Source organism: Mandrillus leucophaeus, unplaced genomic scaffold, assembly GCF_000951045.1.
Source record: "Mandrillus leucophaeus isolate KB7577 unplaced genomic scaffold, Mleu.le_1.0 Scaffold143, whole genome shotgun sequence".
Classification (NCBI taxonomy): Eukaryota; Metazoa; Chordata; class Mammalia; order Primates; family Cercopithecidae; genus Mandrillus; species Mandrillus leucophaeus.
Window position 1 is genome coordinate 4,936,351 of NW_012101399.1, and position 24,407 is coordinate 4,960,757.

Consider the following 24,407-nt stretch of genomic DNA (forward strand, 5'->3'; position numbering starts at 1 on the left):
CAAGAGAGCACCCCCAATGAGAGCCAGCAGTCACAAGAAATTTTGCAAGGTCAAATCTACTTGAAATGTTCCAATGAAAACCTGGGAGGATATTTATCTTTCAATAGGATGTCTGTAATTTAAGGTGGATGTTGAACTTAAACTTCTCAAGAGCCATTCATTCATATTACAGAAATATAAAACAGTTCTTCAAATTTGCCTGTAACACTGAGAAAGATTTTTGAATGGAAACGTGGCTTTATAGCTCCTAAGTTAATGTAAAAAGGTTCACATCCAACAGAAGCACTGTTCTGGATTGGAGCCCTTCCTGCAATAGTTGGTGATAATCCTATTACTTTTTTTCTTTGGAGCAGTGGAATACTGACCATTCTTTATTCTGCCTTTGTCCTGGTGAGCACATCTGATATGGCAGAGGAAACTGAGGATGCCTGACTGGTAAGTGAAAAGGCAACTTAAAAATCAAATGATAAAACCGTTTGTATTTCCCAACCATAAACACTTTAAATGAATTTTAAATAGCTATATACATTTTATTCTGGCTGGGATTTTTAAAAAGTTGGTTAATCTAGTTACAAACTTTAAAAAATGTTGAAAATGAATTGGCAAATGGTCTTTAGGGTATCTTATTATTTTTTGTAAACTGACTTAAAACTTGCATGACTTTCTTAGTTAGATTAAATTGACGGGAAAATTGTATATTCTGTGTTCTCAAAAACATATATATGACTTTTGGAAGAAATCTTTCCAACTGGTCAAATGTTTTCTCAGAAGGAGGAAGAGCCTGAAGGGTCTTGTGATTAAAGCAGTGCTTTGTAATCTAGCATATCAAAGCAAAAAGAGCTCTGTCATTTTGCACTTTCTGAATAGTTTGAGGATTTTTATTCTATTTTCATTTTCAATTCCTTTCCATTTCATAAGCCCCAACTAACATATCTCAACTATTCCCATTAATTAGGATTTAAGATTCCCCTTTCACAGCTCATTCACTGATTTTAGTGTCAGGAACCTTGCTTGTTTTCTTTCCAAAGTATCTTTCCTACTTGCTTCACTGCAGTATCCCATCTGTTCTTTATAACATTCTCTCAGTTTTGGCTTCTGGGAACTCCTTGGTGACAACGGAGAACAGAGACTCCATATCACATTTTGAGGTATATGCTGACTTAGCCACTCTTTCCACAAATACTTCTCAAACAGTGTCTACGGGAAGTAATTTTTTTTTTTTTTTTTTAAACCAACCGAACTTTTAAAAAGCCATCTGGAAGTTGGGAACAGCATGACACGCCTTCTTATAACATGTAATAATTAATGTAAAGCACTTGGAGGTCCTTATTGCTGAGACATGCTCTGATAAATTGTGCAAACTATCATTATCCTTTGTGCCTTTCTTGAGGACCTGTCAAAAAATTCGTCTCTAATAAGGGATCGCCATAAAGTGGAGGGGTTTATTTACCAGTTCACTCCTTCACTTTAGTTCACTCATCTGAATATACTTGGGCTTATTCTCAAGGATGCATGTATAAATGACTCTCTTCTCCACGGTCAGCAAACCAAAACCTCTCTAAACTGGGAGAAAGAACTTGAATGCCGTGTGAAAGAAAGGAAAAAAAGAGGGCTTGAAAAGGAAAAAAGCAGTGAAGAGCAGAAGTTAAACTGTAACCCCTATCTCTACTCACCAGACCACATCCCAACCGAATCCAGCTGCACCCACCCGTAGACCTTTGGGGCTCCTGATTGAGAGTGCAGATACAGGGCACATACTTATGCGTGGCTCCCTTTACTACTGGCTGTCAGTCTGGCCTGTGCTCAAGGTGTGGCTTCTGGTTGGAGTTTCAGTATGTAGGGTCCACTCCCAGGGTTTTGGTGAGATTGAGAAGGATAAGGAAACCTACTGGCAAAAGGGGCTGGTATGCCCCAGGGGTTGGTTTGGCACAGCAGGAGAAAAACGAAGTTAACCAAGGCTAGAATCTGGTGTTAGAGTCATTCACCTCACCCTCCAGGAGGCCACCGAATGGCTTTATCTGGACAGGGACAGATCCAGGGACACAACTGGGACAACCGGTATTCCTGGTAAGCCTGTCACTGGGGCATCTGGAGGTGAGGTGGGGAAGGGACGCGCGCGTTGGGGCGGGGTGAGAGGGTACCGAGAGAGAAGGAATGATGGTGAAGGGCTTGCTGGGGCTGCAGCGTCCTCATTCTGTCTCCAGGACGGATTTGGAAGCCCCAGTTTGGCGATACGGGTAGGTCTGCAACTCGCCGCGGGACTTCACCTTTACAAGTCTCCGTTTGCAAGCCATCCCTCTGAAGAGGGATGGACTCTGATCTTTGCGCCCCCTTCCTGCCCTTTGATTCTGGTTCTTTGAGGGAAGCCCAGCTATGCAGTCCGTGGAAGGAAAGGCATTCTCTGCCGGCACGCGGGCCGGAATGGGAAGGCCAGGAAAGCGGCCTCTGTGGCATGAATTATATTTATTTAGATACCTGTATTAAAAATTACTTTCATTAAAAAAGGAATCTCCACCCACCAAGCTCGGGCTGGAGCTTTGCACTGCGACTGTTCGGCAGCCGCCCTTTCCCTGAATAGCCGGGTAGCCGATGCGCAGCGCTTTCTTCCAGCACCTGACGCTTGGTTTCGCGCAGAATCTCCCCACGCCGCCCCGCCGGCTCCACGCGTCTTCCTCCCCTTCCCAGCCCCACGGCCAACCCCCGAGGTTGCCCTCGCGGCTTCCTGGAGGGCGGGAAAACCCAGGGAGTGGAACGGGTCGAGGCGAAGGTCTCCGCAATCCACGCAGGGTGTCTGCGGCCGGTTGGGCGCTTGAGCCCGGGGCGGGCGATTCCTCCGGGGAAGGGCGTGGGGACGGCCCAGCGCGCAGAGTTGACGGAAGCTCGCCTCGCGCCGCGGGGACGCCCGGGCGGCCCTGAAGGGGACGGGGCGGCCCCAGTCGGCGGTCTCAGGGAGCTCCGCCCTCTACTCGGTATAAGAGCTGGGCCCGGCCCACGGCGGCGGCGGCGGCGGCGGCGGAGAGCTGGCTCTGGGCGTCCGCTAGGCTCGGACGACCTGCTGAGCCTCCCAACCCGCTTCCATAAGGCTTTGCCTTTCCAACTTCAGCTACAGTGTTAGCTAAGTTTGGAAAGAAGGAAAAAAGAAAATCCCCGGGCCCCTTTTCTTTTGTTCTTTGCCAAAGTCGTCGTTGTAGTCCTTTTGCCCAAGGCTGTTGTGTTTTTAGAGGTGCTATCTCCAGTTCCTTGCACTCCGGTTAACAAGCACCTCAGCGAGAGCAGCAACCGCCGCAGAAGAGCCAGCGGGGTCGCCCAGTGTCATGACCAGGGCAGGAGATCACAACCGCCAGAGAGGATGCTGTGGTGAGTGGCGTTGACCAAATGCATATGGTGGAAACCCAGGTTGGGCTTTGGAGACAAGCAACTCTACACAGGTTCTGGAGGAATGTGGCTCTGCTGTGAACCATAGCTTTGTCAAAGATCCTTTGACTTATATTTGGTGGACGTTATGGAAGAAAGGAACTTCAGAGTGTAGGAAGAGGGGCTTGCACACAGGCGCGGATGGAGTAGGCTGGGCAGTTTGGATTGCCTTGTGTAAAAAAAAAAAAAGACAAAAAAGAATGTTGAAACGAGAGTTTCTTCACTGTATGTGAAATGCGAAGTTGGGCAGTTATTGACTAGGTCATGCTGAATTTAGTGAATGGTATTAAGTGAACGAAATACATCGGTTCATAGGTAACTTGATAAAATGTACGTGGTTTGTCCCGCAAAATAGTTTTTAATAATCATGTTCTAATAAGATCAAATGGATAAGCATTCTGCCCTCAGCTCATTAAGTGACTACAATCGCTTTTTCTCTCCCCACCTGTGTCTTTGCAGGATCCTTGGCCGACTACCTGACCTCTGCAAAATTCCTTCTCTACCTTGGTCATTCTCTGTCTACTTGGGTGAGTAAGAATGCATAGTCTTACAACATAGTTGCGCAATTTTTTTATTTCCTTTCGTTCCAGCCAGTTGTATTAAGCCAACTTCCAGTTTTGTCAAGCAGTTAAAGAAATAAATCATCCAAGTACACATGCTTTAATGGAAAACGTTATTTACGTCGAAGATCTTTCTCCATCAGTGTTAGTTAATACAACTTAATTATCCGATCATCGTAGTTTATGTAGACAGACAACTATCCAGACAAGATTAACAAGGAAAGGAATATTTGCCTTGTTTTTACATTTTAAATTGTATGTTGCATTAGTAGCCTTAGTAAATAGACATATCTGCTACAAAAGATGGATGGATATTTCATATACCTTCTCTTCTTCACATTAAAAAAATTTTTTTTGTTAAAATTCAGTTCCAGCGTGCAGCACCAAGAGAATATAATAGAATGGTAGAGTGACTGACTTAGGCTAATAATAACAGTCTAAGATTAATTGAAACATAAATGAACCCAGAACAAATATCTGAATGACAAAAATTATGATCTTTAAAAATGTTATCTATAGTTAGATAAAGTTTGGGGCATTGGAGGCTATCTTAAAGTTAATCATCCAATGAATATCAGCAATGGATTTACAGTTTTCCCTCTGACTTTCTAGGTCATCTTGGAAAAGACCTAGTGTTTCTGTAGATCTGGGCTCCTAAAACTCTCTCCCCAAAATAATAAACTAGAAGGGTGCTAGATATATGTTTAATGATGATTAAAATCTTTAACATTAAACAATTATTGTTTAAAAGCAATACATCTGGCTATATTCTGTCCATGGCTCATATATATTTAACTAAAAAGAATGGAAAGAATTTTGAGAGTAAATTATTTGAATGTTTTTTCCTTTTAAATTGGAAACTTTTATTGGATCATCCTTAAGACATGGATGGAAACCACTGGAAGACGAAATCTATACCCAATGCCTTTGAGAAATTGTTAATCTACATTGTTGGCTCTCTAAGAAATAGCAGTTTATAGATGACATTTTACAAAAGCAAGTGCCTATCTTACCAGAGGCTTACGCAGGGATGACTCTGCAAATACATGTAAACAAAGTGGAATTGGTGTGAGTTTGTTTTAATTCCAACAGCTGATGATGCTAAGTAGAAACCTAGTGAAACAACCCTTAATAAATCAAAAGCAATAGTTTGTTCCCCCAGTTTAATTCAGTAAATATTAAGTATTAATAACAGGTGATGGAAATAGTATCTGAAATTCTCAGCCTGTGGTCTGGCCTAGCTCTTAGAGGAAGAAGCTGCCTCTCTTCCAAATACTGATTATGGTTTATGTGACCTTTGGTTAATAGGTTAGGAGGTCAGATTTGCCAGAAAACCAGTGGCACTGTCGTTGTTCCAGGAGGATATTTTGTCATGTTCATTAAAAGTCCCACAAGAAAGGTGACACATGCTTATCCCAACTTTACAGTAAGTCGAGCACAGGAAGTTCTCATGAGAAAGTTGGATTAAACAAACGGCAGCAACTACAATCATATAAGGTTTAGTGGATTTTTACTCCTTTCCACTGCAAAGGAGTGCAAAAGAGGAATGTGTCTAACACTAGGTAATTATACTTTTTATGTTTTTTCTTTTGTGTGGCACTCTGCCTGATTTTATTACAACAAAACATTTATGTTTCTGTATTCTGTGTGTGTGTATGTATTTTATATATATATACATTTCCCATCCCACCCTGCCAAATCATGATTTCTTATACACTGAACATAGGGGCATTAGAGTAGAAGGTTGCCTCAGGTTAGTTTTGTATGGGGTTGAATGCCTTTTATTTCTGACTTCATTTCTATCTGCCAATGGATCAATGCGTTTTACTCTATACTGTCAAAATACAAAGTAGTGTAAGAAGTGGATCCTGGCTAGGTGCAGTGGCTCACGCCTGTAATCTTAGCACTTTGGGAGGCTGAGGCAGGAGGACTGCTTGAGTCCAGGAGTCTGAGACCAGCCTGGCCAACAGAGAGAGACTCTATCTCTGCAAAAAAATTTAAAAATTAGCCAGGTGTCATGAGGCACACCTATAGTCCCAGCTACTGAGAGGCTGAGGTGGAAGAATTGCTTGAACCCAGGAGTTTGAAGCTGCAGTGAGCTGTGATCACACCACTACACTCCAGCCTGGACAACAGAACAAGACCCTGTCTAAAAAAAAAAAAAAAAAAAGGATACTATTGTTATTGTCAAGGAGCTTATAATACGATTTAGTATGGACTTTAGAAAAGATATCTAATAACAAAAAATGACAATGTAAGACAGTGAAAAAGAGGGGCCAGTTGCTTATATCTGATATCATGATCTTATAGACTCTCTCCATTTAAACCCCAGTATGTCTGCATTTCTCCAGCCCTTGCTTCCAACAGCCCTCACTTCTTTGTTCATGGAGGCCTTTGTCACCACCAGCTCCATCCTACTTTATATTTCCTCATAGCAGCACGTGCCCTGTGCTAGATTTGCTTTTGGTCTCTGCTTACTGGAATGTGAGCTGCATGAAAACATGGACTGTGATTTTTGTGCACTGCTGAAGCTCTAGTGCCTGCAAGTGTTGGGTACATAGTAGCCACTTAGTAAGTATTCATTATGCCTGCAAGTGTCAGGTACATAGTAGCCACTTAGTAAGTATTCATTAAGTGGATTAAGGACCATGATCATTCATGGACAGTTATTAGGTTTGCTTTCAGCTCTCAGTCCAGTGGGGGTACATGGACACATAAACAGGTCATCCAAGTTTGGTGAGGATAGGTGGGAAGGCAAGAAATAGAAATAAGGAAGGATGGGCACTTGTTCAATATTTACACAGACTTTGCGCAAATCTTGGGCTTTTTGTGAACATAGAATCTCTTGTTTCTTAAAGCCTAAACCCGTTGGAAATTGGGGTAATGTGAGCAATTTCTTTCTTTCCATCAAAGAAGTGGTATGGCATACAAGAATAAGCAAGATTCAAAACTTTAATAGCATTTGTCTTGATGGCCCGCTTTAGAGGACTCTAAGACAATTAAAAATACAATAAGAGTAAGATAAAAAGAAAGAAGCAACAGTGTTAGAAAAGTGTTTCTTAACCTGTATGTTAAGAAAGAGAAAATTCACTGACAGAGGCAACCTATCATTTGGGACATCTATGTGTTTTTGTCTTTTCCTTGGGAGCTATTCAGAGGAATGGAGATTAGAATAAATTACCTCCCCTCTCCCCATCCCATTTTATTCTAATCAAATCTAAATTTGCTTTTCAGGTTAAAGATTAAGTAACAGCTCCACCCCCCTGCTGTTGTGACAACTCAAAATTACTCCAGACATTGCCAAATGATCCCCCGGGGAGGTGGGATGTGGGTAGGAGAAGCAAAGTCATCTCTAGTTGAGAACTACTGGTCTACACAAAGATTTTTGTAAATGATTGCTAACATGTATCAATTTAAGTTTCGAATGTATAAAATTATTATCCTGGCTTCATTAAAATTTTAAAATAATTTGACATACCAGGATAGTATTTGCTTCTAATACATGGATTTTTTCATGAAGATGTTAACAGACTTTGGGAAGAACTAGGAGTATAACTGTTTCCATAGTGTCAAATCTATGAGGTCTGGAATTTGGTTTCCTATGTTGATTCCCAGAGATAAGTTATGATGGAATATGGTTGTCCTCCTTAATGTTAATTTCGGAAGTCGAGGATGGAGTCTAAAATCTGATAATAAGGTCCACTGTAGATTTTTAAAGACATTAATTTGCCTAATTCACTTAAAAGTTTCTATTAAATCCCATTTCACGGTAATGAACTCCAAAATTCCCTGTATTCTCCAGAGTTTGTGTGAAGAAATAAGTACCTTTTCCCCCCTTTCAAAACTCATCTGTATTAAAATGTTAACTACTTACTTATGCATTTAAGTTTATTTCTGATGTCACTATTTATGCAGTGCCAGAATTTGCCATTATTACTCTCCTCTTTCCGATTGCTCTGCTGTTTTATGACTTTCAAATTATGACTTTATGAAATCTCATAGGTTTTAGGATATTAGACGTAAAAGAAACCTTGGAGATCAGATAGTCCATTTCTATCATTTTACAAATTGGGAAACTGGCTTTTTCTTGATGTTCAAGGTATTCTAATGTTTGTGAACTATACTGTGATTGATTTCTGGTGCAATAGCAAACTACTTTATGCCTCTGCAATCAAGATAGGCAAATTCCAGGCCTCAGGAGAAACCTGCCACACAGGAGAACACGTTTTTGTATCAAAAAGCCATCTTGTGTCTGGAAACTGCGTTTTGTTTCTAGAATGACAAAGAGAATGTACCGTTCATTAATACCTTGCCTTTTCAAGTTTACTTAATAATTGGGCAAGAATATTTTCCATTGTGCTGGGATGAACAGTTTCAACATCTGATCAGTATTCAATCTAAGAGTAATTACTGACTTTGAAAGTCTCATAATGTAGCCAGGAAGTGCCCTTTTGATAAGGAAGCAACTTCCTGAGTACAATAGACTAGGAATGAAAAATACTCCATCAAAACATTTTCTCTTTTTATTTAAGGGAGATCGGATGTGGCACTTTGCGGTGTCTGTGTTTCTGGTAGAGCTTTATGGAAACAGCCTCCTTTTGACAGCAGTCTACGGGCTAGTGGTGGCAGGGTCTGTTCTGGTCCTGGGAGCCATCATCGGTGACTGGGTGGACAAGAATGCTAGACTTAAAGGTGAGTGTTGTTATATAATTAAAAGCCCTTATATTCATGGGAGCAATGCCTGAGCTACCTCTGTAACGAAGGAAACAGCAAACTAAGAGAGAAACAGCTGTGGCCAACCCAGGGAATGTCTGCACGCCACACCTGAGGGACGAGGGCTTAGATGGCACCACCTCTGGATGGAGGGTCCCATGGCTCCCACACAAAGTTGGGATGCCTGGACGTTGACCTAATAGATTTTTTATCTTTGGCTGTTCATAAATTTCATATGTTAATGATTAACCTTGTAGCACTTTTCTGAGAACCACATTAAACATTAAAAGTTTGCTTAACTCAGGCTGCCTAACTATGACTTGCACTGGAGTCCCTTTAGTGTGATGTTCCTGAGACAGCTTTAACATCTGTTCTTTGGTTACTATGTTTCATGTAAGAGTGTATATAAGGGAATTGAAAACTAAGAATAGCTTCAAGGGAGAATAGTTGAGCTTGGATCACAAAGAGCTGAATTATAAATTTTGTAGGGAAAAAGAAGAAAGAATAATATATTGATATTAAGCATTAGTCCTGAAATCATGTCATTTTATACAGGAAAGAAAGTAATTGAGCAATTAAATTTTCCAGTATATAAGGGAAATATGGATAATCATTCAGGGTAAATTTTCTTGAATTGCTCAGTTGATAATGCCAAGACCTGACCATGCCTGACTTAGGTGTTGGCAAAAGATTGAGGTTTCATTCTTTCAGTGCAAGATGACTGCTTCTGGACACAGAGCAACAGGCTTATCAAATTCTAGGACTTGATACTAGTAGGAAAATGGTCAAGAATGAACATATTTCTGTTTTTAGAATGAGTAGACCAGAACACATATAGAAAAAAGTTCTGTAATCTAGAAAAAAATTAACTTCTTTGTATCATTATACATAGGAACACAGGAATATTATACATAGAAACCTTTAATCTAATGATTATTGAGCACTGCAATCATAGATTAGGAAAGAATATTGAATTGGATGAAGAAAAGTGTGGTAGGATAACAATTTCCCACTTAATCCTATATAATCAACTCATATATTACTCTTTATGAAAAATGTTTCCTGATACCTCTGGGCTGAGTTTACCATTTCTTCCTCTGTGTTCCCCTGAGGCTTTGTTAACACCTCTGCACTTACACAAATACAATGATCTGTTCACGTATCTTTTCTTCTTCTGGTCTGTAGGGTCCCAAAAGCTAAGAACCTTATTTAGTTGACATCTGATCCTTATCCAGTGAATGAATGCATGAGTGAATGAAAGAGTTGTATATTGGGATTTTATATCAGACTGCTTTCAGAAAGCAGTTTATTTTTTCTTGGGTCTTTGATATGACCTTCCAAGCAAAGATGAACTATATTATCCTTGAAGACAAGAGCTATAATTATCCCTTACATATGGAACTTCATATTTTCCAAACTGCTTTCATAAGTGTTTTATTTGAGCATCATTATGACCCTATAAAGTAAGGAAGACAGGTATTACCATCCTCACCTTCTAGACACAGGCATAAGAGACATTAGGGAGTATCCTGTCCTAGATCATCTACCTATTGAGTGGCAGAGGAAAGGCTACCAGTTGTCTTTATCTGTCCTTACTCCAGCGCTTTGTCTATATGGGTGCCTCATGTTAAAAGAATTGCCATCTGTGATGGAAGGGGTAGCTTATAATTTCGTAGCAATGGCAAATAGCATTAGTATGCAAAGAAATACACTGCTGATTTATTCTTGGCAAATTTGTGTGTGTCTTTTCTATTTATCCATACCTTATTATCAGATTCAGCCTGCCATGTAGGAGGTTGTAGGTTTCATAACTTCCTCTTTAACCTCGTACATGTTATTGTTTTACCTTAAGCAACAAAGAGCTGAAATGTGGATCATATCTATATCATACTACAGCTCTGTTTATGTTAAACTTTTAAGAAGATAAGCCAAATGAAAATGTAGTCATTATGATAGACTTCAATAAACAGAGAAACTTGTGGTACTTCATCATTTTGGTTGCATATTTACTGGCCTGGTGTGATCCTCGGGGTCGTATTGGAAGTAGTTGAGGCAGGACTGACTTCAGAAAGATTTTCTTTTTATCTGGTAATAATTATGTCTGTGTATTAATGTATTATAGTAGAACAATTATGTGTGAATAAGAACAGTCCCACTGAGACATTTTGATGTAATGTACACTTTGTCTCTTCCTCTGCATAGTGGCCCAGACCTCGCTGGTGGTACAGAATGTTTCAGTCATCCTGTGTGGAATTATCCTGATGATGGTTTTCTTACATAAACATGAGCTTCTGACCATGTACCATGGATGGGTTCTCGTAAGTTCTCAATGAGATTTTTGATGGCAGAAAATTGAATATCTGGTAGTGGTAAAGGGTGAAAATATTTTGAAGCTTTTTTTTTTGTTTTTGCGAATGTGACCTTTTAATATTGATTTCTGTGTCTACTGTAATATCCCCTATAGTTTGTTTTGTTGTTGTTTTGCCCACAACAGGCACTCATTAAGTATTGTTTGAATTTAAATTTTGTCCTATTGGTTTTTATTGGCATTTCTAAGAGTTTACTGTAGAATTCAGTTGTTTGTTTTCAACTTTTTAGTGACCTATACTTTGTTCGTGCTATTTAAGAAATGTTATCCATTTGTATATTAGTCAGTCATAATTGTGTTTCTCCAATAATAATTGTTACTTCTGTTTGGGAATGTCAACCAGATAACTTTTCATGTTGTGATTTCATAAAAGCTTGGTGGAAAAGAGGAGAGGGATGGGGTGTGGTATAAACCATGCATTTGGTGTCATATTGAATCTTCTTGTGTATATTTGGATTGATATTATAGAGTTGCAAAGCCAGGTAGGACTTTAGAAATCTTTGAGCCTATTGCCTTTGTTTTGTTGAAAATATTAAGGCAAAGTGACGTAGTTGATTGCCCATTGTCATGCAACTAGAAGGTGTAAGAACTATGACTTAAATACAGGTGTTTTCAATTCCCCTTCAGCATTCTTTTCAAAGGCAATATTTGTGGGAGAAGTGTTCAAAACCACCATTGTGTTTACATTTTATAGCCGTATTCACCTGACTATTACAATTTTTATATTATGTGTACTACAGATGATCTAGATGATATGATTAGGACATTATGCCCCTTGACTACTGGTATTCATTCATTGTTTCATATATATAACGTAAAATGATTTCTTATAAATGAAATCAAAATACATTTTTTATTATTTCACCAAAGACCATTTTAAACTACCTTGTTTAGTGACATATGTACAGTGTGGTAAACTGACATTATAACTCAATGTTTTCTTGTCATTCTTTAGACTTCCTGCTATATCCTGATCATCACTATTGCAAATATTGCAAATTTGGCCAGTACAGCTACTGCAATCACAATCCAAAGGGATTGGATTGTTGTTGTTGCAGGAGAAGACAGAAGCAAACTAGCAAGTAATTTGGTTTTCTCTTTCAATTAAATGGGCATGTTAGGATTCACTTTAAATCAGTGATGATAAATGAGGCTGTAAGCCTTTTATTTTTGTTCTGGGTATTTTTTAAGAATGATAAATTGAAAGCATACTTTTTTTTCTTACCTTATTGTCAGTTTTAGTGCTGATGTATCTCACTGTTATGAAGTTAACTTATAGGATAGCTAACTTCTCTTTTATCCTGCGCAAACTTGGCAAATGGAATAACTTTTTCTTTCCTTTTTTTAAAAAAAAAAATCAATCAACTTTCTAAATGTTAATACTTAGAACAGTGCAAATCTGACATGAGATTTTACTGGTCATACCTATGAATGTTATTACTGATGCTTATCAATCATATGGATGTTATTTTTCTCTAAATAAAATGGAAACAACTTAATTGTAGGAGAGACTCTGGAAGTTAATTTCTTCTACTTTAAAGTTATAATCTACAACTTCTATTACATTATGTACAATGTAATATAATTGCTGTTACAAATACCAAAGAAATAGAGAACACAATATAGTTTTTAAGAAGCTTACCATCTTAGTTGTCCATTGGAAATATAAATAAGTGGTCAAAGAACATCTGAAGAATGCTTACAAACAACATGTCCTATTCTGTCAATATTACTTAGGCTCAGAATAACCCCCCTCACTCATTATTGCCTGCCGTCCCTTCACATGACACACAGACAGAATTTGGATTGATAATTACACAGGGGAAAGGAGGAAGAGTACACCTCCCTACCTGTCAGATCAGCTGAGTCAACTCTGCTGATCACTGAGATAATGCGTATAACACACACATTACCCAACTCTCCTGACAGACAAGTAAACCATTCTTGATGACTTAAATGGCTTATCCCAGGATGCAGAAGGCAAGATTATGTGCTGGGATTAGCAAGCAGCTTTGTTTGGACCATTTGGTTAAAAAAAAAAGTTAGAAAGGAGGGGTGAGTGAAGGAGAACAAAGTCTGTGGAAGGTCTAGAAGAAGAAGAATTTGCCTGAATCATCACTTTGTGGTTGCAGTATTATTATTAAGTCAGAAATCCCACAGTGATTGATATAAAGGATGGTGTGTATGTAAGATGAATTTAGCATGTGTGAATCTGTATCACAGGAAATTCTCTCTGGAGCTAAAATCATGATTCTTATTTACTTTCTTCCTGTGATCATTTATAATGAGGAATAATTTCATGTCTTTTTTGTCACATTGAACTAGACGAACTTGTCCTTTTTTGTTTACTTTCTCTTTTTAACACACTATTTAAAGCATGTAAAATATATCCATGTTTTAAAATTCAAAGGGTACAAAAGGATATATTTTGACAATAGATCACATATATATTTGTTGGAATGTAGTTGACTTTTACAATGATTATTCTGTAATTTATGCAGCAGCTATAGATAAAATGAAAATAAAATAAAATAATTTTCTTTCACTTAACTGATCTTAACTAACTCATTTGACTCTGTAAAGTCTGAAATATGAAAAAGTTAACCAGAATTTTTAACTTGTCCTAATAACTTGTAATTTGTCCTTGTGTGTGTATGTGTGTGTTTGTGTACACACACATAAATATAAATACAAACATCCCACATAACTCTGTGGGATTTTTCTATGAAGTGATGTCCCAGAATAACAACAAAAATATGACTGGTCATTTCTCAGCTGTCTCTCTTTATATTATGAATTATTGCAGAGTGGAAGAATCTAGGCTATTCAGTCTTTTTCTAACTTTCTGATGTTTTCCAAGTTTAGGAAAGGAAGTGAGATGTTTGTTGAACTCTTGTCCACTCTACATTAGCTTTTAGTAAGTGGTGCTCTTTCACATCCAGCCAGCAGTGTGGGCTGGTGGACTAGTGAAGGAAAACTTTCTGCATGTTTCAAAACAGGAAACAGAAACTTCTTTAGTTCTGAAGTTCAGCAAGTATCTAATTATGGATTTTTTGTGCCATTTCTGCTATTGCAGAGTTAAAGGAGAACAGAGAAAAAGGAGGAGGATAAAAAAAAATGGGACAAAGAAGGGGGAAAGTACATCTAGAAGGGACTCCCCCTGCTGCCTTGGGTTCCTGTGAGGTTGTGTCTCTGTACACAGACGCACCTACTCTAGGCAGGAATGGTTTATGTTTATGCAGGCTGATTTTTGAGGTTGTGGCAAAGAAACCCAGGTAGGGGCCTAGGTCGGGCAGCCTTCACCTGTGTGTTATGTGTAGAGGGTGAAAGAGGAGAGGTAAGTGCATGAAAAGTAAAAGTTGTGAGCTGATTGCTCCCATTCCTCATCACAGTGTTTCTTACTTTTAGAGATTGTTTTAAAACTAGAAGCTGTATCACTGAGGGTAAAAGAACAGGAGGAATTTTTCCCTGCCAAGGTTAAAAAGTTTTAGAATTTCAGTGACATCAGTCCAAAACACAGCAGTCATTATCCAGTTTAGAAAGTTCCAGAAAAGGTGTTATTTTTTCATATAAATACTGCTAACTAATCTGTTAACTAGGTATTTTCTAGGTGCTTGATTTAGTACAATATTTTACGATAACTTTCTCTTGTGCCACGTTTGAATCTTACTTCCTTTTCCCAGACTTTTTAATTCCATCTATTGCTTTTTTTCCTCCTCCATTTCTTTTGAGGCTCACTCTTTATTAGCATCTTCTGAGATTTTTCTTGCCCATCATTCTAAAAAATAATCTGACAGTTAGCTTGATCAAGTATGGCAGATAAATTTTGTGTTTGTGTGGTATTGATTAAAAATCGATTCCATATATGAAGTAGACAAACCTGCTAGCAAATTTAAAAATTTTTTTTCTTCTATGAGAGGTAATATACCCATTATAATATAAGTAGTTATTTAATGTCATGTTCTGTGCCACAGCTGTAGCTGAGAACAGTTAAATTGGAATCAAATGAACACATATTTTTGTGCTTATGTAAGACTAAACATAAATTGGTAAAGAACATATATTTGCATATTCATAAGACTGATTCTTTTCTAGCCTGCTACCAGTAAGATGATTAAGTCTTTTTTTTAAAAAAAAGTATTTTATCCATTCTGAATCAGAAAAATTAAAAGCTGTTTTCTAATACAACATTTCTACTGACACCTACATATTATTAACTTCCTAAGTATAATATAAAAGATGGAAATTGGTGACATTGGGAAGCTCCACGAGCTCTTGAAAACTGAAGTAGTGAAAGAGTAAGAAATAATTTTAACTAAAATAATTTATTGTTGTCGTTCTGGGACTTTAAGATTCAAATATATGTTTTCTTTAGTTACTTGCTTTTTGGATTCCAATTATTGAGTTATTTGGATAAATTCCACACTTCTCTGTTGGCTTATGAGTTGGAAACTTATTAGTTAGTGGGAGGCAGATGGTAGTGAAGCCTCTGCAATGGCAGTCCAGTGTAAGATCAATGAAGGCTGCCTTTGCCTCTCAAGTGAAAGGTGAAATATGTCAAAGTTCTCCTGTTATCATATATGCAATATGTACTCATAGGGCTAATTGGAAAGCAATTGAGGACCAGGAAGAATTACAGAAGGAATAAAGACAATCTTCTGTTAATGTACTTCTTTGTCACGTATTGCGTTTCCCTTAAGGTGACCCAAATGATTGCTTAAGACTTGTCTCACTAATTTTCACTCTGTTCTGTGAGACAGGGAATGAGAAAGTAGATCACTTTCTTTTTGTTCTAAAACTTTTGGTTTTATTTTATTTTAATTAATTTTTTATACTGATACATAATTGTGCTTATTATGGAGTACATAGTGATGTTGTGATAAGATGAGATGGAGATACATCTCCATCATCTCAAACATATATCATTTCTTTGTGTTGGACATTTTTTTAACTTCCTCTTTATTTATTTTGTCCTCCACTCTGACTCAGGAATACATTCCCATAGTCAAATTCTAGACTGTTATCACCCCTAAATTCTCTCCTCCCATAATCTCAGTCTTAGGCATCCATATCTTGAAAAATCACCTATCTTTCCAGCAACTTCTTCACTACCACAGCCTCAACAATCCATCAATATGGTTGGCACCTACAAACCATTCATTCCACTGCCTTTTCACTGTCCATGACCTCTCTCTTGTCTCTTTCTTACCCAGCTTAAATTTCAAGGCCAGTCATGATTATATGATCATCTCCTGGCGTATACCCTTAGCTCAGTTGGCCTCCTCTCATTTTGTCACTTTTGTTTGGTAAGACTATGGTTAGATCCAACTCTCCACAGTAGAGCATGGCTGGAAAAAAATGCACAAACTTGCTCAGTATTCTCACTTGAGGTTCAGGGCCACAGAGTTGGTCCTTTCATGCTTCCAGATAATCACACTTTTTTTTTTCTCTGATTCTTTCCTTCTCCACTTTCCTAGAGGACCATTCACAGTTGTTTCTCCTCTCTCATCGCATGTTCAAGTCCTTCTCCCCCATCCTCACTTTCATCAATGACCTGGCTTTGTATTTTGCTGAGAAAATGGAAGAAATGAGAAGATAGCTTCTGTGTGATTCCACCATCATATCTCTCTTCCTACCTGTACCTGAAGCTATATATGTGGCCTCTACTCTTGTTACTATTGATGAATTGTGTTCCTGTCTAAGAACAACTCCTTCAGTTATGTGGTAGATTCAGATTACATCCCTTAACTACTGTATCATTCCAGGCAGCACATAATCCTGCTCTAAGTTTGCTCCTCTTAAAAATCCCTATCTTTAGCACACTTCCTTCTCTGGTACTCTAGTTCTTTGTTCTTCTTTTTGTGAAAACATATCCAAAAGACTTGTCTATTTCCACTTCCATTTTTTGGGAAGTACCTTGCTTTCCATAAGGCCACGGGAAGCATTCACATTGTGCTCCAGGGTATGACTCACTGAAAATACAAATGGTGTCCCCTGGGGTTGGCACCAGTCTCTTAAATCAGCTTTATTCAGGCACTGCCCTTATCGTTCTCCTTTTTTTGAGGTCTCCAGAATCTCTCATGTGACCAAGCTAGTGTTTCTTCTCAGTGCTTCTCTTTGCTGTGATGCTCTTTTTTTCAGTGAGTCCTTCTCTGAATACACACACACACACATACACACACACACACTTGTTGATTTATTGTATTTTCTTTCCTGTGAGAATATAAACTCCGTGAAGATAGGGAAGGATGTTACTTGTCTTCCTTACAGTGTTAAGAATTGTTGAGAATAATGCCTAGCTTATAATAGGCATTTAACATATATTTGTTGAAAAAAATGAATGTAGAGTTACTGCTGTATTCATTTAAAAAAGCTGTTAGACTGATTTATGCAATTCCAAGCGAATTATCATTTTTGAAGCAAATTTAGTGGGACTTGACCCAAACAAATATTTTTCTAACAAAATGGCTTTCTTACAAATGTGCTTTTAGAAAACCACATTTTAGTAATCTGTACTCTTGGTTTACAGGTTTGTATTGTGTAAATGGGCAGTCTTTGATGGGTTTGCACACTTACGTGCCTCTTTCACCTGCTTCTCTAGACATGAATGCCACCATACGAAGGATTGACCAGTTAACCAACATCTTGGCCCCCATGGCTGTTGGCCAGATTATGACATTTGGCTCCCCAGTCATCGGCTGTGGTTTTATTTCTGGATGGAACTTGGTATCCATGTGTGTGGAGTACTTTCTGCTCTGGAAGGTTTACCAGAAAACCCCAGCTCTAGCTGTGAAAGCTGCTTTTAAAGAAGAGGAAACTGAATTGAAACAGCTGAATTTACACAAAGGTAAACTGAACACCATGATCACTCCTTTTGTTCTCATGTTCAGACCTTAAATGTTGGTGAAGATCAAAACTATTTTGAATTTGTATCAGGTTTTATTATCAGTGGGGGCCGGATGAGGTTAAATATATCACTTTGGTAGATGAGGCAAGAGCAGGCTTTTGAGGATCTAGGGAAAAAATCTGGGTTGAATCTGGTGGAGTTGGAATGGGTCGCCTAGCCCTCTTCCTTGATGTTAGCAGTAGTCACAGAGGTTCAATTACTTGAGAGATGGCTGGGCAAAGCTAAGTCAGGCCTGGGAAACAAAAGTGGGGAAAAAAAGAGAATGAAAGAATCTCTTGGAGTCTGTGAGGAGGGAGTTATGTGGTCATTTGTAGGACAGTGGAAGGGAGTGAGGACACAAAGATGGGTATTTCACTGGAGAAGAGGAAGTTGGGCTTCTGGGTAAATGGAATATTTTACCCTACTCTGCAGGGACCCAGAAAATAATATGCTCTTTTTTTTTTTTTTTTTTTTTCTTCTTGAGATGGAGTCTTGCTCTGTTGCCCAGGCTGCAGTGCAATGGTGCCATCTCGGCTCACTACAAGCTCTGCCTCCCGGGTTCATGCCATTCTCCTGCCTCAGCCTCCCGAGTAGCTGAGACCACAGGCACCTACCACCATGCCTGGCCACTTTTTTTGTATTTTTAGTAGAGATGGAGTTTCACCATGTTAGCCAGCCAGGATGGTCTTGATCTCCTGACCTTGTGATCCTCCCTCCTCGGCCTCCCAAAGTGCTGGGATTACAGGCGTGAGCCACCGCGCCCAGCCAATATGCTGTGTTTTCTTAGACAATTTTTATATTTTATCTGGTGAGTTTTCCTGCTGTTTACTTTGGTGGGAGTATAATTCCTAAGAGCAAGAGAGAGAGAGGAAAAAAAAAGAGGGCTAGATCAATAGTATTTTGTTTATTTAATAAAAATGACACTTGATGATTATTCCTTGGCTGGAACTCTTAGATTATTAGCAAAAGAAAATACATATTATAATGTATAACCAAGGGTACCCATTGGGGAGGGGAATGGAAGGAAAAAAATACTATTAATAATTGGCTTTTATTTCTACATGTCCTCCCCAACAAAATAATGATACCTTTTATTAACAGATACTGAGCCAAAACCCCTGGAGGGAACTCATCTAATGGGTGTGAAAGACTCTAACATCCATGAGCTTGAACATGAGCAAGAACCTACTTGTGCCTCCCAGATGGCTGAGCCCTTCCGTACCTTCCGAGATGGATGGGTCTCCTACTACAACCAGCCTGTGTTTCTGGCTGGCATGGGTCTTGCTTTCCTTTATATGACTGTCCTGGGCTTTGACTGCATCACCACAGGGTACGCCTACACTCAGGGACTGAGTGGTTCCATCCTCAGTATTTTGATGGGAGCATCAGCTATAACTGGAATAATGGGAACTGTAGCTTTTACTTGGCTACGTCGAAAATGTGGTTTGGTTCGGACAGGTCTGATCTCAGGATTGGCACAGCTTTCCTGTTTGATCTTGTGTGTGATCTCTGTATTCATGCCTGGAAGCCCCCTGGACTTGTCCGTTTCTCCTTTTGAAGATATCCGATCAAGGTTCATTCAAGGAGAGTCAATTACACCTACGAAGATACCTGAAACCATTATTACAACTGAAATATACATGTCTAATGGGTCTAATTCTGCTAATATTGTCCCAGAGACAAGTCCTGAATCTGTGCCCATAATCTCCGTCAGTCTGCTGTTTGCAGGCGTCATTGCTGCTAGAATCGGTAAGAAATCTCTTTTTATATATTAATGAACTAAAGTGTCTTTTTGTAATGTAGGTTCAGAGAATCCATTAATAAAATGATCTGAAATGTTCCCTAGATGTTAATTTAAGCAAAATCCACTATTATGAAATTTTTATTTTACATATTTATATATGTATTTTGTTTTATATTTTATTTTATAGTTTGAAAACCTGTATTTGTTTACCTTATTATGTACATATACTTAAAACATGGTTCAGGCTTGAACATTTTTTCTAAATGAGTCTCTTAAATATTCCTTTTTTTTTTTTTTTTTTGAGACAGGGTCTTGCTCTGTTACCCAGGCTGGAGTGCAGTGGTGCAGTCACCGCTCACTGCAGCCTCGACCTCCTGGGATCAAGCAATCCTCCTGCCTCAGTCCCCCAAGTAGCTGGGACTACACCCATGCGCCACCATGCCCGGCTAATTTTTGTATTTTGTAGAGATGGGATTTTGCCATGTTGCCGAAGGTGGTCTTGAATTACTGAGCTCAAGTGTGATTACTTTTTAAATGTAACTTAATTTATAAAAAATATTAGCTATATTAATTATACTGCCATCTAGTAGAGTATTGATACTGCAATAACCCTAACAAAAAAAACTGTAGTTTAGAGAATATTCCCATGGGACAACACTAAAAACATAATGTTTTTAGTGTTTAAAAGAAGATGTGAAAGTAAGAAAAAAACATCCTTCAAAGGACTTCTCTAGCCAATATGTATTTATTATATACTTTGCCACACAAATGGATTTTATAGCCCTGGAAGGAAACATAAAGACTTCTTTCAAAGCAACATTTAAGTAATCATTAATAGAGTACTGATGAGTTATCTCTGAGTTCACTCTTGAAATGAAACTGTTTTTATCTTGTGATTCAAAGCAGTTCATTGATTTATTGAAGGTATTAATTTCCAGGCAAGACAGCTTTATTGTTTGGGCTTTAGAACTCTAGCAGTAATGTAACAATGGTTTAAAGTTTCCTTACACTTTAACCATAACCATTTATTAGGTCATTTGAAACTTTAAAAATACTAGTATTTATACTATAATGGGATTTAGTGTGTCTCTGACTTCAAAGTTTTGTTTTTGTATCACAGAAAAACAGAACTAAGAAGTTTGTTGATTAGACTTCCTTTTGTCTGTTGACTGTAAAAATCATTTATTGAGGCCACTAATAACCGAATATTTATTTATGAAAAATAATTATCTGAGGCAAGGCTATGGTATATTTAAGGTGGCTTAAAGACAGTCAGGCTGAAATGTATATTTTGCATATGTCAACTGATTTTTATCTGTAATTTGAAATGTATGCCTGTAAACTAAAATCTAATCTTTAAAAAAATATTTTATTATAGGTCTTTGGTCCTTTGATTTAACTGTGACACAGTTGCTGCAAGAAAATGTAATTGAATCTGAAAGAGGCATTATAAATGGTGTACAGAACTCCATGAACTATCTTCTTGATCTTCTGCATTTTATCATGGTCATCCTGGCTCCAAATCCTGAAGCTTTTGGCTTGCTCGTATTGATTTCAGTCTCCTTTGTGGCAATGGGCCACATTATGTATTTCCGATTTGCCCACAATACTCTGGGAAATAAGCTCTTTGCTTGTGGTCCTGATGCAAAAGAAGTTAGGAAGGAAAATCAAGCAAATACATCTGTTGTTTGAGACAGTTTAACTGTTGCTATCCTGTTACTAGATTGTATAGAGCACATGTGCTTATTTTGTACTGCAGAATTCCAATAAATGGCTAGGTGTTTCTCTCCGTTTTTACCACAGCTGTGCCTTGAGGACTAAAAGCTATTTAGGAAACCTAAGTCAGCAGAAATGAACTGGTTAACTTCCCTTATGTTTAGGCATGGAAAAATATTGGAAAAGAAAAACTCAGTTTAAATACGGAGACTATAATGATAACACTGAATTCCCCTATTTCTCAAGAGTAGATACAATCTTACCTGAAAGAGTGAATTCAGTTATCCTTTGGCAGATTCTTATCTGTACTAGAATTCAGATATGTCAGTTTTCTGCAAAACTCACTCCTGTTCAAGACTAGCTAATTTATTTTTTGCATCTTATTTAGTTATATTTTAAAAACAAATTCTTCAAGTATGAAGACTAAATTTTGATAACCAATATTTTCCTTATTGATCCTATTGATCTGAAGGTATTCACATGTATGTGGAAAAACAAAACACTTAACTAGAATTCTCTAATAAGGTTTATGGTTTAGCTTAAAGAGCATCTTTGTATTTTTATTATCAGATGGGGCAACATATTGTATTAAGCATATGTAGCACTTCACAGCATGGTTATCATGTAAGCTGCAGGTAGAAGCAAAGCTGTAAAGTAGATTTATCACACAATGAGTGCATACAGACTTCAAATATGTTAATAGTTTGGTCATAGAACCTAGAAGCCAAAAGCCACATAGAAGGGCAAGAATCCCAATTTAACTCATGTTACCATCATTAGTGATCTGTGTTGTAGAACATGAGGGTGTAAGCCTTCAGCCTCGCAAGTTACATGTAGAAAACCCACAATTGTAAAGGTTGTGAATCACTTGATTTACTTTTAACACACTCAGGTAGAATATTTTTATTTTTACTGTTTTATACCCAGAAGTTATTTCTGCATTGTTCTACAGCAAGAATATTCATAAAAGTATCCCTTTCAAATGGCTTTGAGAAGAACAGAAGAAAAAAAGTTTGTATATATTTTTAAAAATTGTATTAAAAGTCAGTTTGCAACATGTCTGTACCAAGATGGTACTTTGCCTTAACCGTTTATATGCACTTTCATGGAGACTGCAATACGTTGCTATGAGCACTTTCTTTATCCTTGGAGTTTAATCCTTTGCTTAATCTTTCTACAGTATGACATAATGATTTGCTATGTTGTCAAATCTTTGTAAAAAATTTCTATATAAAAATATTTTTAAAATCTTAATTTCTTTTTCCTGAATTCTGTTCCCCAATTATTTAACAAGGCTTTTGTTACAGAACATCTGTTTTGGATAACTTGTTTTTCTCTATAAAGGGCTACAGTGTCATGATTTTTAGTGTTATCTCCCTGTTCATATTTCTAGTTTATGGTGGCCTGGATAAAAGTGTAGTAAACATGAGGCCCAGCACTCTCTCTTTGACTTTGAATATGCCACACTAAGCACTTTTAAGTTCTCACTTCTGTTTTCCTTTCTGTAGATGGGAGATGATAGTATAAAACAACCCTACCTACCTTTCAACTTCCCTGGTTGAATAAAATAAGAGAAGCCATGTGGAATCACTTTGTGGACTACAAGACAAGCTAGCATTTTTACTAGAGGTTGGACCTTAGTAATGACAGGGAGCTGAGGACAGATGTCTGCTGGCTCTACAGAGTAGAGCCACATTCTACATAAAGGAAACATTTATTGGGGACTTGATCTAAACTGTGATCAGTCCTAAGGATGCAGATTGGACTCAGACATAGTTGATCAGAGTCTCCTTTCCTTTCTCCTAAAATTGAGAACTTGAGAGCATTTGGCATCACCCTGCAGCTACAGATCTGTTCATGATGATTGTGCAAACTAGATGCCTCTGTTAGGTTTGGCTGCTGTCTGGAACAGGCTCTCTGCTCTCTCCCACAGGGGTCAAGGCTGGGGTTGAAGATCTGTCCTGAATGTTTGCAGTTGTAACTGCAAGGCCTATGACCTTGAAAAATGAACAGAACCACATTAGCAAGGGGAGGCCTCAGCTCTTAATATGGGCATTTTGCTAGTCTGTGCATCTTGAGAGAGAGGCCCTGTGTAGGAAGAAGCAGCATGGAGTTGAAGAGTTAATAGGAATTTTTACAGCTGCTGCTCTTACCTTTGCAGACTACTGCTCGGAGCAGGAGGAGGAAGGAAGTGTAAAAGAATCACTGCTGGTCTGGACAGCCTTTGTTGTTTACTTCCTCAGACCATAGAAGTAGGGCAGGAGTAGGTGACCCGTGTGGCTGTGTCATGCGGGAGCTTCTAAATATGGGGTCAAACTCAAATAACTGCAGAGCCAATTAGGTCATTGAAATGAATGAAGTAGATTTAGAAATAGGAAAATATTTATTTTTTATGTAATTGCATTTTACAAAAGGGTTTAATTTTGTTCCCACTTAAAAACAAATTCATTACATTTTTTTCCTGCTTTTCTCTGTTGCATGCAGGCTTCTTACGGTGATTAAGTTGGTTCTTTCAGCATACACACCCTTTGTTTGCATATTAAACATAGGTAAATCATCTTCATTTCTATAAAGAAATATCCCCCTTTTTTGGAAACATCTGGCTTGCTTGTTTTTTTTTTTTCATTTTTCCCTACCCTTTAAGAAAATAAGAGTATAAATAAGAAATTTCTTTCCTGTTTCCTGTAAGACAAAGTGCAAGAGGCATGCTAAATGGCAATGGCCTTGGCAGTCCTATTGGAGTGGTAATAGGGTGCACCCAGGGTAAGGGGTCAGCTGTAAGCACTCCCCATTGCCATGCTGGAATGTGGGTCCTGTGTTGTCAGATCTTTTGATCTTCAAAGAGGAGCTGGGGATTCTGGAATCTCCAAATTCTTTTTTGTTTGTTTTTTGTTTTTGAGACAGTCTCACTCTGTCACCCAGGATGGAGTGCAGTGGCATGATCTGGGCTCACTGCAACCTCCACCTCCTGGGTTCAAACAATTCTTGTGCCTCAGATTCCCGAGT

General features: G+C 38.2%; 1 protein-coding gene across 2 annotated transcripts; it reads left to right on the top strand.

Moving 5' to 3' along the window:
* The first annotated feature begins 366 nt into the window (after positions 1-366).
* SLC40A1 (solute carrier family 40 (iron-regulated transporter), member 1) lies at positions 367-22,655 on the top strand. Of its 2 annotated transcripts, XM_011974258.1 has the most exons (9): positions 367-435; positions 3,260-3,357; positions 3,874-3,941; positions 8,507-8,666; positions 10,890-11,005; positions 12,011-12,137; positions 17,657-17,902; positions 19,043-19,690; positions 21,064-22,655. In XM_011974258.1, exons 1-9 carry the CDS (start codon positions 425-427, stop codon positions 21,375-21,377), a joined length of 1,788 nt encoding a protein of 595 aa, XP_011829648.1. In that variant the 5' UTR covers positions 367-424; the 3' UTR covers positions 21,378-22,655. The 2 variants fall into 2 exon arrangements, with proteins under 2 accessions (XP_011829648.1, XP_011829649.1); XM_011974259.1 differs by lacking the exon at positions 367-435 and having other exon boundaries at positions 2,896-3,357.
* Positions 22,656-24,407: the final 1,752 nt, after the last annotated feature.